The 13,692-nt window shown below is 45.9% G+C and overlaps 1 protein-coding gene across 1 annotated transcript in view; it reads left to right on the top strand.

Annotated features, from left to right (window-relative positions):
• The window catches only part of PTAFR (platelet activating factor receptor), a 28,148-nt gene extending 23,821 nt beyond the window's left edge, over positions 1–4,327 (top strand). Inside the window, exon 3 of the mRNA XM_059376864.1 lies at positions 1,078–4,327. Within this exon, the coding sequence (XP_059232847.1) occupies positions 1,117–2,151 (1,035 nt within the window). The 5' untranslated portion in view covers positions 1,078–1,116 and the 3' untranslated portion in view covers positions 2,152–4,327. The remainder of the gene's footprint in view (positions 1–1,077) is intronic.
• The last annotated feature ends 9,365 nt before the right edge of the window (positions 4,328–13,692 follow it).

The raw sequence follows: 13,692 nt of genomic DNA, 5'->3' as shown, positions 1-13,692 counted from the left end.
GAAGGCAGAGGCTTAACCCACTGAGCCACCCAGGCGCCCCAATAAATTATTTTTTAATATAGAACATCTACCATCGGGGCGCCTGGGTGGCTCAGTGGGTTAAGCCGCTGCCTTCAGCTCAGGTCATGATCTCAGGGTCCTGGGATCGAGTCCCGCATCGGGCACTCTGCTCAGTGGGGAGCCTGCTTCCTCCTCTCTCTCTCTGCCTGCCTCTCTGCGTACTTGTAATCTCTCTCTGTCAAATAAATAAAAAAATAAATAAAATATTAAAAAAAAAAAAACATCTACCATCAAAATTTACATTTCAGGGGCACATGGCTGGCTCAGTGGGTTAAGCCGCTGCCTATGGCTCAGGTCATGATCTCAGGGTCTTGGGATCGAGCCCCACATCGGGCTCTCTGCTCAGCAGGGAGCCTGCTTCCCCCTCTCTCTCTGTCTGCCTATCTGCCTACTTGTGATCTCTCTCTCTGTCAAATAAATAAATAAAATCTTAAAAAAAATTTACATTTCAAATTTCATCAACAGAAAAACATTTAAGTTGTTAGAAAAGTAAAAATTAAGTTAAAAATTAAAAATATTTTAATATAAATTTTCATATATTCTATCATCAGAAATAGATTATTGAAAACCTTACATGAAAATAAGCTACTAAATGGAAAGGTAATTTTAAAATGGAGCAAGAGAAAAGAAACTGAATTGCCATTGATTTCATTGAATCTCAGATGCCATTCATTTTAAAAACACACCATATTTTTTTAAAAGATTTTATTTATTTATTTGACAGATAGAGATCACAAGTAGGCAGAGAGAAAGAGGAGGAAGCAGGCTCCCTGCCGAGCTTAGAGCCAGATGCGGGGCTCAATCCCAGGACCCTGGTATCATGACCTGAGCCAAAGGCAGAGAGGCTTTAACCCACTGAGCCACCCAAGTGCCCCATACCATTGTTTTATGTAGAAAAAAATTCTGCCAATTAATTGGATGATACTGCCAAAATGTGCAAAATGAGTCTTGGGATTGATTAAATAAGACAGGCCCTTTTGACCCTTCATTAAACAGAATTCCTGTGTGGTCTTCCAGGTACAGCCAGGATTCTAGGACCGGCTGCTCCTTCCAGCCATGGCGATGGGGGCAACTAATTCCTCTCGCGTGGACTCTGAGTTCCGATATACCCTCTTCCCGATTGTTTACAGCATCATCTTTGTGCTGGGGTTCATGGCCAACAGCTATGTGCTGTGGGTCTTCGCCTGCCTGTACCCTTCCAAGAAATTCAACGAGATAAAGATCTTCATGGTGAACCTCACCATGGCTGACCTGCTCTTTTTGGTCACCCTGCCCCTGTGGATCATCTACTACCACAACCAGGGCAACTGGATTCTCCCCAAATTCCTGTGCAACCTGGCTGGCTGCTTTTTCTTCATCAACACCTATTGCTCCGTGGCCTTCCTGGCTGTCATCACTTACAACCGTTTCCAGGCGGTGACCCGGCCTATCAGGACAGCTCAGGCCACCACCCGCAAGCGCGGTTTCTCCGTGTCCCTGGTCATCTGGGTGGCCATCGTGGCGGCAGCGTCTTACTTCTTCGTCCTGGACTCCACCAACGTGGTGCCTGACAAGACCGGCGCAGGCAACGTCACACGCTGCTTTGAACATTACGAGAAGGGCAGTGTGCCCGTCCTCATCATCCATGTGTTCCTCGTGTTCAGCTTCTTCCTCGTCTTCCTCCTCATCTTCTTCTGCAACCTGGTCATCATCCGCAGGCTGCTCAGGCAGCCGGCGCAGCTGCAGCAAAACGCGGAGGTCAAGCGCCGTGCTCTGTGGATGGTCTGCACGGTCCTGGCCGTGTTCATCATCTGCTTCGTGCCCCACCACATCGTGCAGCTGCCCTGGACGCTGGCTGAGCTGGGCTTCCAGAATAACAGCTTCCACCAGATGATCAACGATGCCCACCAGGTCACCCTCTGCCTTCTTAGCACCAACTGTGTCTTGGACCCCATCATCTACTGTTTCCTCACCAAAAAGTTCCGCAAGCACCTCTCTGAGAAGTTCTACAGCATGCGCAGCAGCCGGAAGTGCTCGCGGGCCACCTCGGAGACTGGCACGGAAGTGATCATGCCGCTCAACCACGTCCCTGTCCCTTCCCTCAAAAAGTAGTCGCTGACTGTTGGGGCCAGGCCCAGAGCTTTCTCCTCTGTGGACATCGGGGGACTGACCTGGGGGATGAAGGGGTCTCTGCTGTGGCCTGGGTACAAGTGGCCCCTTCAGTATGGAGGCTACCTCACCAAGGGGAAGGGGATGATGGCGGGCCCAGATTGGGGGGAAATCCAGGACTTGAATGTGCCCCATTCGGCCACATCGGGGCACACGTAGCATAACCTTGGCTTGCATCCTCATCCTGAATACCTGAGTCTGAGAGCTCTCCAGGGAATGGCAGGGCCGGGGGCAGACCTTGGGGGCAGATTCTGAGCCGCCCTGTTCACCCTCCCAAGGCAGCCACCCTGAGTCAGTATAGACTGAAGTTTAGGGCAACTACTGCCTTTGCTACTATAAAGGCAGAGAAGGGGGTTTTGGGGAAAGGGATCCTTCCCTGGTTGTCTGGTGGTGTCTCCGGGGAAGACTTTTGAGCTAGGATAGTGCCATCTTGTCTCCATTCAGAGGCACAAGATCTTTGTGACACGTGACTCATTGGAACCTTTTCCCACTCATCCAACAGCCTGTCCTGAATGGTGCCAGAGAATGTAAGACATTCACAGGTCAAAAGGTAGGAGAGGGAGGTTGTCTCGGGAGGCAAATGTGTCTGTCTCCACAGGTCTTGCCTCAGGCTTCATTCATCAGCTCTGGGGGAGTGGGAGAGGCATGGTCACACCTATCTGTCTCAACAGTGGATCCTGATGAATTACCTCCTGCAGGGCAGGTCCCCGCTCAAAGGGCAGAGACCCCTTGAACCCAGATTGGGATAATCGGCAGCTCCACACTGCTCAGAGTTTCCATGAGAAAGTGCACCTGGGTGGAGAAGCACCTGTGTGGGCGGGGCCTCCAGAGTGGGAGGAGCCTGTCAGGTCTCACCTACCACTTAGCTTTCTGGGGCAGGGAGGTGGGCTGGCGGTGGAGGAGCCCTCCTAATTTAGCTTCTACAAGGTGAGAAGAGCAGTTATAGTCCCAAGGGCCAGGAGGCACTTTGAATTTTGAGTGCAGAAGAGAGGTCTCTCTTCTCTTGAAGACCTCTAGATGGCTTTTTGTCATTTTTGGCAAATATATCCAGATGAGCTTTCGCTCACACCCTGAGAACCTGTAGTGTGAATCTGGTAGCCACAGACCCTCCTTGCTCAGAGAAGCCTTCCCTGGTTTCCAGAGCCCCGTAGTTCTTCTGAAACATCGTCCTTCCTTCCAGCCACGTCTCCGTAAAGTGAGATCCTTGTTTCCTATTTTTCCTATCTACCGGGCGGATTTTGACAAATGCTTCCCCATGGGCCAGTAACCTGCTTGGGTCTGGGATTGTAGCTGAGGCTGAACTCAGCCGATGGTGACTAGGTGGAGATTGCAGCAGGATCGAGCTTTGGTGTCACACGGACCCAAGTTCAAGTCTTGGCTTTGTCACTTCCACCCAAGGGATTGTGAGCTGAATTTCCTACCTCATAGGGTTGTTAGGTGCCATGAATACTAAGGCAGATACCTCTCGGTCATGATGATTGCTTGTCCCAGATTCTCCCATTTTCTGAGAATGCATTCCCCTTTATCCTCTGACAGGAGCTGAATGGATGAGACGTGAGGATCTGGCTCTACTTGGGCCAGTCAAGTTCTCTGTCTCAGGAATAAGCAGCCGGGCTCAGAGGTGCTGTTTTAGGCTCTTCAGGTCACTAACCTGAAGACGTTCAAGTCTGGAGTTGTGATTGTGTGTGCCTGTGTTTACATGTGTGTGTCCATCTCTGGGTATGCGGGAGGGTGGATGACCTGCTCAGAGAGAAGATGGAAATGTGCAGAGCCAAGCAGAGACCAGAGGGAGACCAGAAGCCTGGAGAATGGAGGGCAGGTGCTTCCGGGGCCTGCTGTCCTTTTCTTCCAGGCCATTCCCTCTCAAAGCCCAACATCTGCATTCCTTCCTTTGGGTCCTGTGAGATCCCCTCGTCAGGATGCATTCTATTATTTTGCTTAAGCTTATTTGAGTGGCTATCTATGACTTGCATCCCATCTCTGAAGAAGTTGAATGTTTAGATACTAAAGCACCATGTTTCTTGCATTTTAGTCATTTGTATACATGCCTTCATACACGGTTTTTCAATATCCATATGCCATCTGTATGTTTTCTTAATAAATATTTTCTCTAAATTGAGTCACTTTTTATCTATTTACCCAAATGTCCATTAACTGGTGAATGGATAATGAAGACGTGGTGTGTATATATATGGTGGAATATTACTCAGCCATCAAAAGGATGAAATCTTGCCATTTGCAATGAGGCAGATGGAGCTAGAGGTTCTTATGTTAAGTGAAATAAGTCTGAGAAAGACAAATACCATATAATTTTACTCTTATGCGGAATTTAAGAAACAAAACAGGTGAACATATGGGAGGAGAAAAGAAAAAGAGGGAAACAAACCATAAACAACTCTTAAGGACAGAAAACAAACTGAGGGTTGATGTGGGGAGGTGGTTGGGCGAAGGCTAGATTGGTGATTGGATATTAAGACGGGAACATGTAATGATGAGCACTGGGTGTTATGTAAGTGATGAATCATGGAATTCTACTCCAGAAACCAATAGTACACTGTATGTTAACTAAATAGAATTTAAATAAAAAGTTGAAAAAAAAATAAAACTTTATTTAAAAGGAGGTTTTATAACTAAATTAAAAATGAAAACCAGTGGCACCTGCCACACATAGAAAATAAACATAAAAATAAAATACAACTATTTTTTTTTAAAAAATATTATTTATTTATTTTGCGAGAGAGAGAGAGCATGTGTGCTCATGTGCATGGGGGCGCATGAGCTGGGGGATGGGCAGAGGAGAGCATCTCTAGCAGACTACCGGCTGAGTGTGGAGCCCCACTTGGGGCTTGATTCCAAGACCATGTGATCATGACTTGAATGAAAACCAAAAGTCAGACGCTTAACTGACTGAGCCACCCAGGTGCCCCAGGGACTGCCATTTTTATGTCTTAATTACTATGGTTATCAAGGTTTATCCATTTCAATGTGTGTCTTCCAGATCCTGGGGGCAGTACCTGAATCTTAGTCATCTATGTATCCACAATTTCTCACACAAGGTCTAGAGCTGAGATCTATTTGTCTCCAAAGCCTACTGCTTCCCCCAGGTGTAGCATCAAGAGACTTATTGACAAATACATGCCCTTGCTTTGAAAGAGTTAAAGGAGGCAGTTGCCACCTCTGGGCCTGCATGCTCTTCCACCTTGGAAGAATACTTTTGCTTTGACCACTGTTAAATTCTTGCTTGCTTATGAAGAAGAAAAAAAAAAAAGAAGAGAGGGTTTAAGGAGACTCTTGAGAGACAGATGGGGAAGGAATTTAACACACCTTTTGTCAAAGTTCCATGGCCATATTTTAAAAGAAATGTCAGGGAGTTTCAGAAGATCAGAACATTGTGGAGCTAGGAGGATCCAATCCCTTCATCTCACAAAGGGAAACATGGGATTCAGGAGGGCTAAGTGATCGCAGAAATTACACAGCACGAAGCTGCAGTGAACATGGAGCTGGCTGCTTGCCCGTGTCTTCTCCTTCTTGGTGACAGGATTACGGAAAAAGCTGAGTTGCAATTTAAAAAAAAAAAAAAAATCTTATTTGTTTATTTGAGAGGAAGAGAACATGCAAGAGAGCATGAGCTGGGTGGGGGAGGGGCAGAGGAAGAAGCAGGCTCCCTGCTGAGCAAGGAACCCGATGTGGTCCTCGATCCCAGAACCCTGAGATCATGACCTGAGCTGAAGGCAGACGCTCAACTGACTGAGCCACCCAGGTGCCCCTGAGTTGGAATTCTTTTGGTAAAATGCCACCAATCAGGATTTCCAAGCCATCTTTCGTGTCAAGAAGGCCTCTTCCTGCCCTGACCTCAGTCTCACACCAGTGATCTCAGTTGGAGGGTGTTGCTTGAAGCAAGATGTGGTCTCTCACCTCATTCAGAAGAGTCACAGACACAAGAGTGGTAAGCGTAGGGCACAGTTGATGAGAACTGGGCGTTATTTATGCTTGTTTTGATTCATCTATGTTATATTTGTCCTTGAGACTTAAAGCTACAAACAAGTAGAACAGAACCCTCTTGTAAAACGCCTGTTGGTTTTGTTTTTTTTTTTGCAGGTGTAGTGTAGCTGAAATACAAATTTTGCTTCCCTTGACAACCTGCTAGCAAGTCGTCCTTCCACCTACCCCATCACCCATCTAGTCATCCATCCATCCATCCATCCATCCATCCATCCATTCATCCAGGTATCCCCCAAAAACCGTATAGAGTACCTATTTTGCCCCAGTAACTATGCTAAGCATAGTTTTTATCTGTTGTCTTAATGAAACCTCACACTCCCCACTGAAAGGTAGCTGATTTTATCCCCCTCGAAATGAATAAAATATAGACTGATGGAATAAGACAGTGGCTGCCTCCTAGATACTCGGTACAAAAGGAAAGGGACTTCCTTTTTGTCGAGCCCAGATATTTGCTTGCTGCTTTCCTAAGTCTTATCTCAGTGAGTCCTTATAGCTTCTGTACGGAACTGATATTTTCATGCCCATTTTGCAGATGGGGAAATTGAGGCTTAGAGGGGTCCAGTGATTTATAAGAGCTAGCGAGTGGTGGAATAATCTTCAAACCCAGAGCTGCCTTAGTAGCTGTGGGTCCCTTGCCTTCTTTCCTCCCCTCTATGTGACTGTACCCTCACCCAAGTCTCTGTAAGCACTGTCTTGGCTTTGGTGTGCGCTGGGTTAGAGATCTCTTTGAAGCAGCTGGCGAAGGCCCCGTTTTGCTGTTTCTATGGCTTTTGTACGCCCCATGCAGGCTGAAGCCCCGAAAGGAAGGACTGTTTTTGGGGCCCAGACCCCTGGGATCCATTAAGGGCACTCTTGCCAGTAGATGGTATACATGAATGCAGTGTTTCAAAGAGCTTCTGAAACCAGAGTGTCATTGTCGCTCAAACTAGAAGGTGCATTCAGCGGTCACCTGCCATTTCTGTAAGAACAGGGAAAGGGGTGACCGATTACTGTGTGCCAGGCACTGTGAGGGGAACTTCACGTCATCACCCAGGGATAAAATGGACTCTTCCCTCTGCCTGAATTACTTCTCTTCCCTGGTATCTATGTGTCTGGCTCACTCCCTCACTTCCATCCAGACGCTCACATGTCCCCCTCTCGGTGAAGTCTGCCCTTGACCATTTTATTTAAAGCAGAAGCTTCAAGAATGAAGTGGTTCTCAAGGCCACGCAGTAAGCAGCTGGGTCTGTCTGGCTGCAAAGACCATGCACTTTTCATTTGAGCGCACTGACCTTCATAGGCTCCTCTCATGGCGTGGATGGTGTCCGTCCGTCTGTTCTCTGTGTACATAGGTCTGATCTGCCATTTGTCTATTCATTCTGTTAAGATTCCATCTATGAGTGGAATCATTTGGTATTTGTCTTTCTCAGTCTGACTTATTTCACTTTGTTTAATGCTCTCTAGGTCCACCTGTGTTGTCGCGAATGGCACGACCTATTCCTCTTTGCCGGACGCCTCTCTTGTGCATTTTTCTGTCTGAATGTCTGTTACTTTCTGTCACCACCTTTCTTCAGTCTGACTCCCTACAACAGCTCAAGAGCACTCAAAAAGTGTCTTTAACTTTATTTGCATCCTTGGAAAATGTAGTGTTTTCCTCTGTGTATATTCATTTGAAATTTACATGAAAGGCACGATTTAGATAAGTTGGGCTATGGACCTCCTTCTGTGTCTCCAAGTTGTCCCATTCAGCATCGTTTCTACAATTTCACTATGGTGAAGTGAGCACATTGGGTTCACTGTCGCAAACATCTGCTGGGCCCTCCGTCGTGTGCGTCTACGTTTTACTTACCTGTCCCCCTGGCGATGGACAGTTGGGTTGTCTCCCGCTTCCTTTACCATAAACAATGCTATGAGGAGATCCTTCCAGATACTCCCCCATGGACCAATGAGAACTTCTCTGGGATGAAAACCCAGGTGTGACATTGCTAGGGCAGAGGCTTCACACCTACCTAATTGGGCTTAGACCTGCCACATCACTTCTAGAATGGCTGCACGGGTCTACACTGACACCCATAGTTACAGGAGAGTTTCTATGTCTCCAAGTCCCCACACACACTCAGCATCGTTCCACTTATAAATTGCTCATAGGTTTTGGGGCATCTGGGTGGCTCAGTTGTTAAGTGTCTGCCTTTGACTCAGGTCATGATCCCGGGGTACTTGGATTGAGCCCCACATTGGGTTCCCGGCTCGGTAGGAATCCTGCTTCTTCCTCTCCCACTCCCCCTGATTGTGTTCCCTCTCTCACTGTGTCTCTCTCTCTCTCTATCAAATAATAAATAAAATCTTTAAAAAAAATAAATTGCTCATAGGTTTTAAGTAAAATATTGTTTTGGGTTTGAATTTCTCTCAGATTATTAATGGGTCTCTGATCATGTACTCATTAGCCATCTGAATTCGAATTTATACCATTCTGCTTCCAAAGCCTGCCCAGTATCACATAGTGATCATTAAAGTGGCCTCTGGGGCCACGTTGCCAGGGTTCAATTTCTGTGACTTCCCCTGGTCTGTGATATTCACCTCTCTGGGCCTCTGTTTCCTCATCTGTAAAATGGGCATAATTTTATTATTGATTTAATAGGATGGTTTTGAGGATTTAAAATTTCTTAGAATAGTGCCCAGCATGAAATAAATACCTGCGAATGTCATGTCCTGTCTGGGTAGATTGTGTCATTCTTCACACAGGCTTTCTGTTCATTCCAGCTCATAACCCTGTTTCCCCACCCCTGCTCAAAAAGTTCATATTGTATGGGGCGCCTGGGTGGCTCAGTGGATTAAGCCGCTGCCTTCGGCTCAGGTCATGATCTCAGGATCCTGGGATCGAGTCCCGCATCGGGCTCTCTGCTCAGCAGGGAGCCTGCTTCCCTCTCTCTCTCTCTCTGGCTGCCTCTCTGTCTACTTGTGATTTCTCTCTGTCAAATAAATAAATCTTTAAAAAAAAAAAAAAAAAAGTTCATATTGTGTAACCCTGAATTTTCCTCAGAAATGTGAAACCATTAAAGGGAAAACAGAATGTAACTTGTTTGGCTTTCTTATTTAACTTCCCAGGTCATTCTAACGGACTTTTAGAGAGCATTTAAGAATTGTCACATGCATGAGTCAGGAGATTTTGGCATTCAGAAGGAAATGGTGATTCAGTTCCTTAAAAGAAAGTGTGGGTGGGGCACCTGGGTGGCTTAGTGGGTTAAGCCTCTGCCTTCAGCTCAGGTTTTGATCTCAGGGTGCCTGCTTTCCCCTCTCTCTCTCTGCCTGCCTCTGCCTACTTGTCATCTCTGTCACATAAATAAATAAAATCTAAAAAAAAAAAAAAGAAGAAAGAAAGAAAGGGTGGGTCATCAAAGCACAGTATTAACAGAGTTAAAAGGCAGCCCCCTGAAGGACAGACATTGTCTGCAAACCATGTATCTGATAGGGGATTTATATGCAGAATATAGAAAGAGCTCCTACAACTCAACAATAAAAAACTAGAACTCAATTAAAAATATGGGCAAAGGACCGAACAGGCATTTTTCCAAAGAACACATACCAATGGCCAAGAAGCACAAAGCCACGGTGAGTTGAAAACAGGAAGTAACAAGAGCTGGCAAGGAATGAAACTCAGGTACCATGCTGGGGGGAAGGGAAAATGGCGCAGCTACCCTGGAAAACAGTACTCAGTTCCTCAAAAACTTAAACACAGAATTACCACATGGCCCAGGAATTCCAGCTCTACCCAACTCTACCCCAAAAGAATTGAATGCAGGGACTCTAGCCCTAAGGTTCATAGCAACAATATTCACGGCAGCCAAAGGTAGGAGCAACCCAGGGATCCATGAGGGATGAAGAGATACACAAAAGGTGGCATATACATGCAAGCAAATACGACTCAGCCTTAGAAGGGAAGGAAAGAAATTCTGACATGCGCTACAACCTGAATGAACCTTGAAGACGTTATGATGAAGGAGAGAAGCTAGACACAAAGGACAGACATTTGTATGATTCCACTTAGAGGATGGGGCTAGAGTAGTCAAATCAGAGACAGGACGTGGAGTGGCGGGCGCCATGGCTGAGGAAGGGAGGAATGGGAAGTTACTGTGTAGCAGGTATGGTGTTTCAGTTGGGGAGATGAAAAAGTTCTAGAGTTGGGTGGTTTGTATGGTTTAGAACAATATGAATGTACTTAATGCCACTTTAAGTGAATACTTAAAAACTCATGAAATGGTAACTATTATGTTGCCCACCTCCCCCACATAGATTTTTTTTTTTTTTAAAGGAAGGACAGCGTAGGAAGAAGTGGGGTGAGAAGGGGCAAATACTGACTCCCAAAGTGTTCTTTTTCGTGGTGAGCCCATCACGTTCAAGGTGGTGTTGTCTGCCATTGATTCAGCCAACTTCACTGGAGCGGCTGGGTGTGAGAGAGCTTAGTCAGTCACACTCTGTACCCATGTACCTCTGTCTTTGTTATATGTGCCTGTCTGAGGCAGCCCAGCCCAGTGAAAAGAGAATGGGTGTCTTTCCTTCATTTCACCAACATTTGGTGATTCCTTGCCCATAGGTAGCACTCTGCCATGGGCTATGAGAACAAGTCAAAAAAATTTTAAAAATGAAGTCTCTGTCTTCACATCTCAGCAAGCGGCAGATATGTTAAGAATGCAATAGAGCGTGAGGCGCCTGGGTGACACAGTGGGTTAAAGCCTCTGCCTTTGGCTCAGGTCATGATCCCAGAGTCCTGGGATCGAGCCCCACATGGGGCTCTCTGCTCAGCGGGGAGCCCACTTCCTTTCCTCTCTCTCTGCCTGCCTCTCTGCCTCCTTGTGATCTCTGTCTGTCAAATAAATAAATAAATAAATAAATAATCTTTAAAAAAAAAAAAAAGAATGCAATAGAGCCTTATGTCTGCTGTTCAGTGGTCCACTATGGCTGGCTGTCATGTTGGTAGCTTGAAATCAGTCCTGTTGGGAGTACTTATACCACAGAAATGAATGAGCGCTACGAATCTTTTGAACCTCTGCTCTGTCACTGGCTCTGCGATCCTGGGCAAGTCACTTCAGTTCCTCAGCCTCAGTTTCTTTCTCTGTAAAATGAGTCTAATAAATACCAGTTCCTTTCTCTTCCCTTTCCTTGCAAGAGGATAATTTGACACCTGGGATGGGGCGTTAGTTGCTCTTGGATGACAGGGAGCCTGCGTAGCCCAGGTAACTGCTGATACCCCTCCCCGCTTCTCCCTCGCTGGCCACAATGTTGCCCTGGGCTGGTGTTGTCCAGAGAAAGCAACTGTCCAGAAATAACTCCACGGGCACTTATTATGTACCCCGGGGAGAGGAAGGGGAAGATTAGAAAGGAAGGAGGTAGCTATTGCTCTCCACAGTTCATTGTTTCATTGTTTATATTTGACCTTATGACCTGATAGTGGCTCCTCACATTATGGTTGTTTCACAACAAATGAACCTCAGTGACAGCAGCAGCCAAAACTCAGTCAGCAAGGCAAGATGTGGAATGGGGAAGAACGTGGGCCTTGGAGTTAGAGCTAGACTTGTCTCCCAGTGCTGTCGTCACTGGCGGTTTGGTGCTAGGTAACTGTATGCCTATCACTGAGCCTCAGTTTCCCCACCTGTAAAAATGGAGATCGTGACAATGACTGTACACATGTGTTAGAAGTCTCGGGGAGGTCATGGAGAGAAAACCATGTGTCCTCTGTCAGGGACCATGACATGTGTCATCAGATGTGAGCGACTAACCGCAGCGACGTTGTTGGTTGCCTAATACCTATTCTCTCCCTCTTCCAAAATAGAAGAACCCCAATTTTTTTTGGAGTAACAGTGTATCTGGCCTAAAGATGGCATTTCCTTACAGCTAGGGGTAGCCTCGTGACTAAGTTCCCGCCAATGGGATGTTAGTAAAAACAGCTGCTAAATCTGGAAATGCTGCTTCAAGAGAGTTGACTCAGCTAAGTGATCCCCTTCAGCCTTTTCCTCCTTTTCCCTTCTGGCCTGGAATTTGGTGCCACAGCAGCCATCTTTGACCTTGAAGGGAGTTTGAAAGTAGAAACTATTGGGATGCCTGTGTGGCTCAGTCTGTTAAGCGTCTGCCTTCGACTCAGGTCGTGATCCCAGGGTCCTGGGATCAAGCCTTGTGTCAGGCTCCCTGCTCAGCGAGGAGCCTGCTTCCCCCTCTCCATCTGCCTGCTGTTTCCCTCTGCTTATGCTCTCTCTCTCTGTCAAATAAATAAATAAATTCTTAAGAAAAAATAGAAACTATTTGCTGAGACGGTAGAAAGAATGATCTAAGGAGCGTGGGGCCATATTGGGGCGGTACTATTTCCCACTGTCTATTGCCTACCTCTGGACCATTTTTATGGGAGAAAGAAAATTCTCTCTGAGAAAGAAAGAAAAGTCTCTGTTATTTGGGGTTTTCTTTATATGCAACTGAACCTAATCCATCCAGATATTACTGGATGGAGCACGGAAGACATAATTGGAGAGGGGCTGCCTCTTACCAAGCACCTGCTATGGGTTCGTATGATTTATACTTTTACGTAGTTTCAGTCTTTTTACTTGACACTGTTGACCTTTCCCTTCTCAAAACTCTCTCATGCCCTGAGTTCCATGACCTCATATTCTTCCTGGTGTTTGCAGAGTCTCTTAAAAAAAATTTTTTTTTTTAAATTTTTATTTGGGGATAGTCGATACACACTATTATGTTAATTTCAGGGGTACAACTTACTGATTTGACAAATTTACACAACATGTTGTGCTCACCACAAGCGTGGCTCTCTTCTGTCCTGTTACGTTGCTTCTACAGTATCACTGATGTGTTCCTTATGCTGTGCCTTTTATTCCTGTGGTTTATTCATTCCGTTATTGGAAGCCTGTATCTGCCACTCCCCTTCACCCATGTTGCTCACCCCCTCGCCCCTCTGGCAACCATTTTGTTAGTTAGAGGTCTGATATGCTTTTTGCTTATTTATTCATTAGGTTGTGGTTTTTGGAGTTTACTCATTGCGGAATCAAATTCCATGATGAGGAGAATCATATGGTATTTGTCTTTCTCTGTCTGACTTATTTCACTTAGCATGATATCCTCTAGGTGTACCCATGTTGTCTCAAATGGCATGATCTCCCTTTTTTATGGCTACAGAATATTCCATCATATATATATGATGGGGTCTTTCTTGATTATCAAGGGACAGAAATCTCAACTTATGTGGGACAGAGGCAGAAGGAGAGGGTCTGTTCCCTATTTCTCTACTCTTGTGAATTTCATCAACTTTGCTGGCTTTTTTTTTTTCTTTTACTCAAACTTGCCCTGTTCTCTTTCACTGGTTAATCACGGATATTCTGTGCAGTCTGGTGGATTACCTGTGACTCAACCCTCATATCCCTATAGACCCATTTTCAGCCTCCTGGACTAGATCATATTCTTTTTTCTCTGTGTTTAAGAAGCAGCTCCCTGCTGAGCAAGGATTCC

This window comes from Mustela nigripes, chromosome 14 (genome assembly GCF_022355385.1).
Source record: "Mustela nigripes isolate SB6536 chromosome 14, MUSNIG.SB6536, whole genome shotgun sequence".
In the NCBI taxonomy this organism is placed as follows: domain Eukaryota; kingdom Metazoa; phylum Chordata; class Mammalia; order Carnivora; family Mustelidae; genus Mustela; species Mustela nigripes.
Note: the sequence above shows the minus strand (reverse complement) of the source record. Positions and strands in the feature narration are given on the sequence as shown.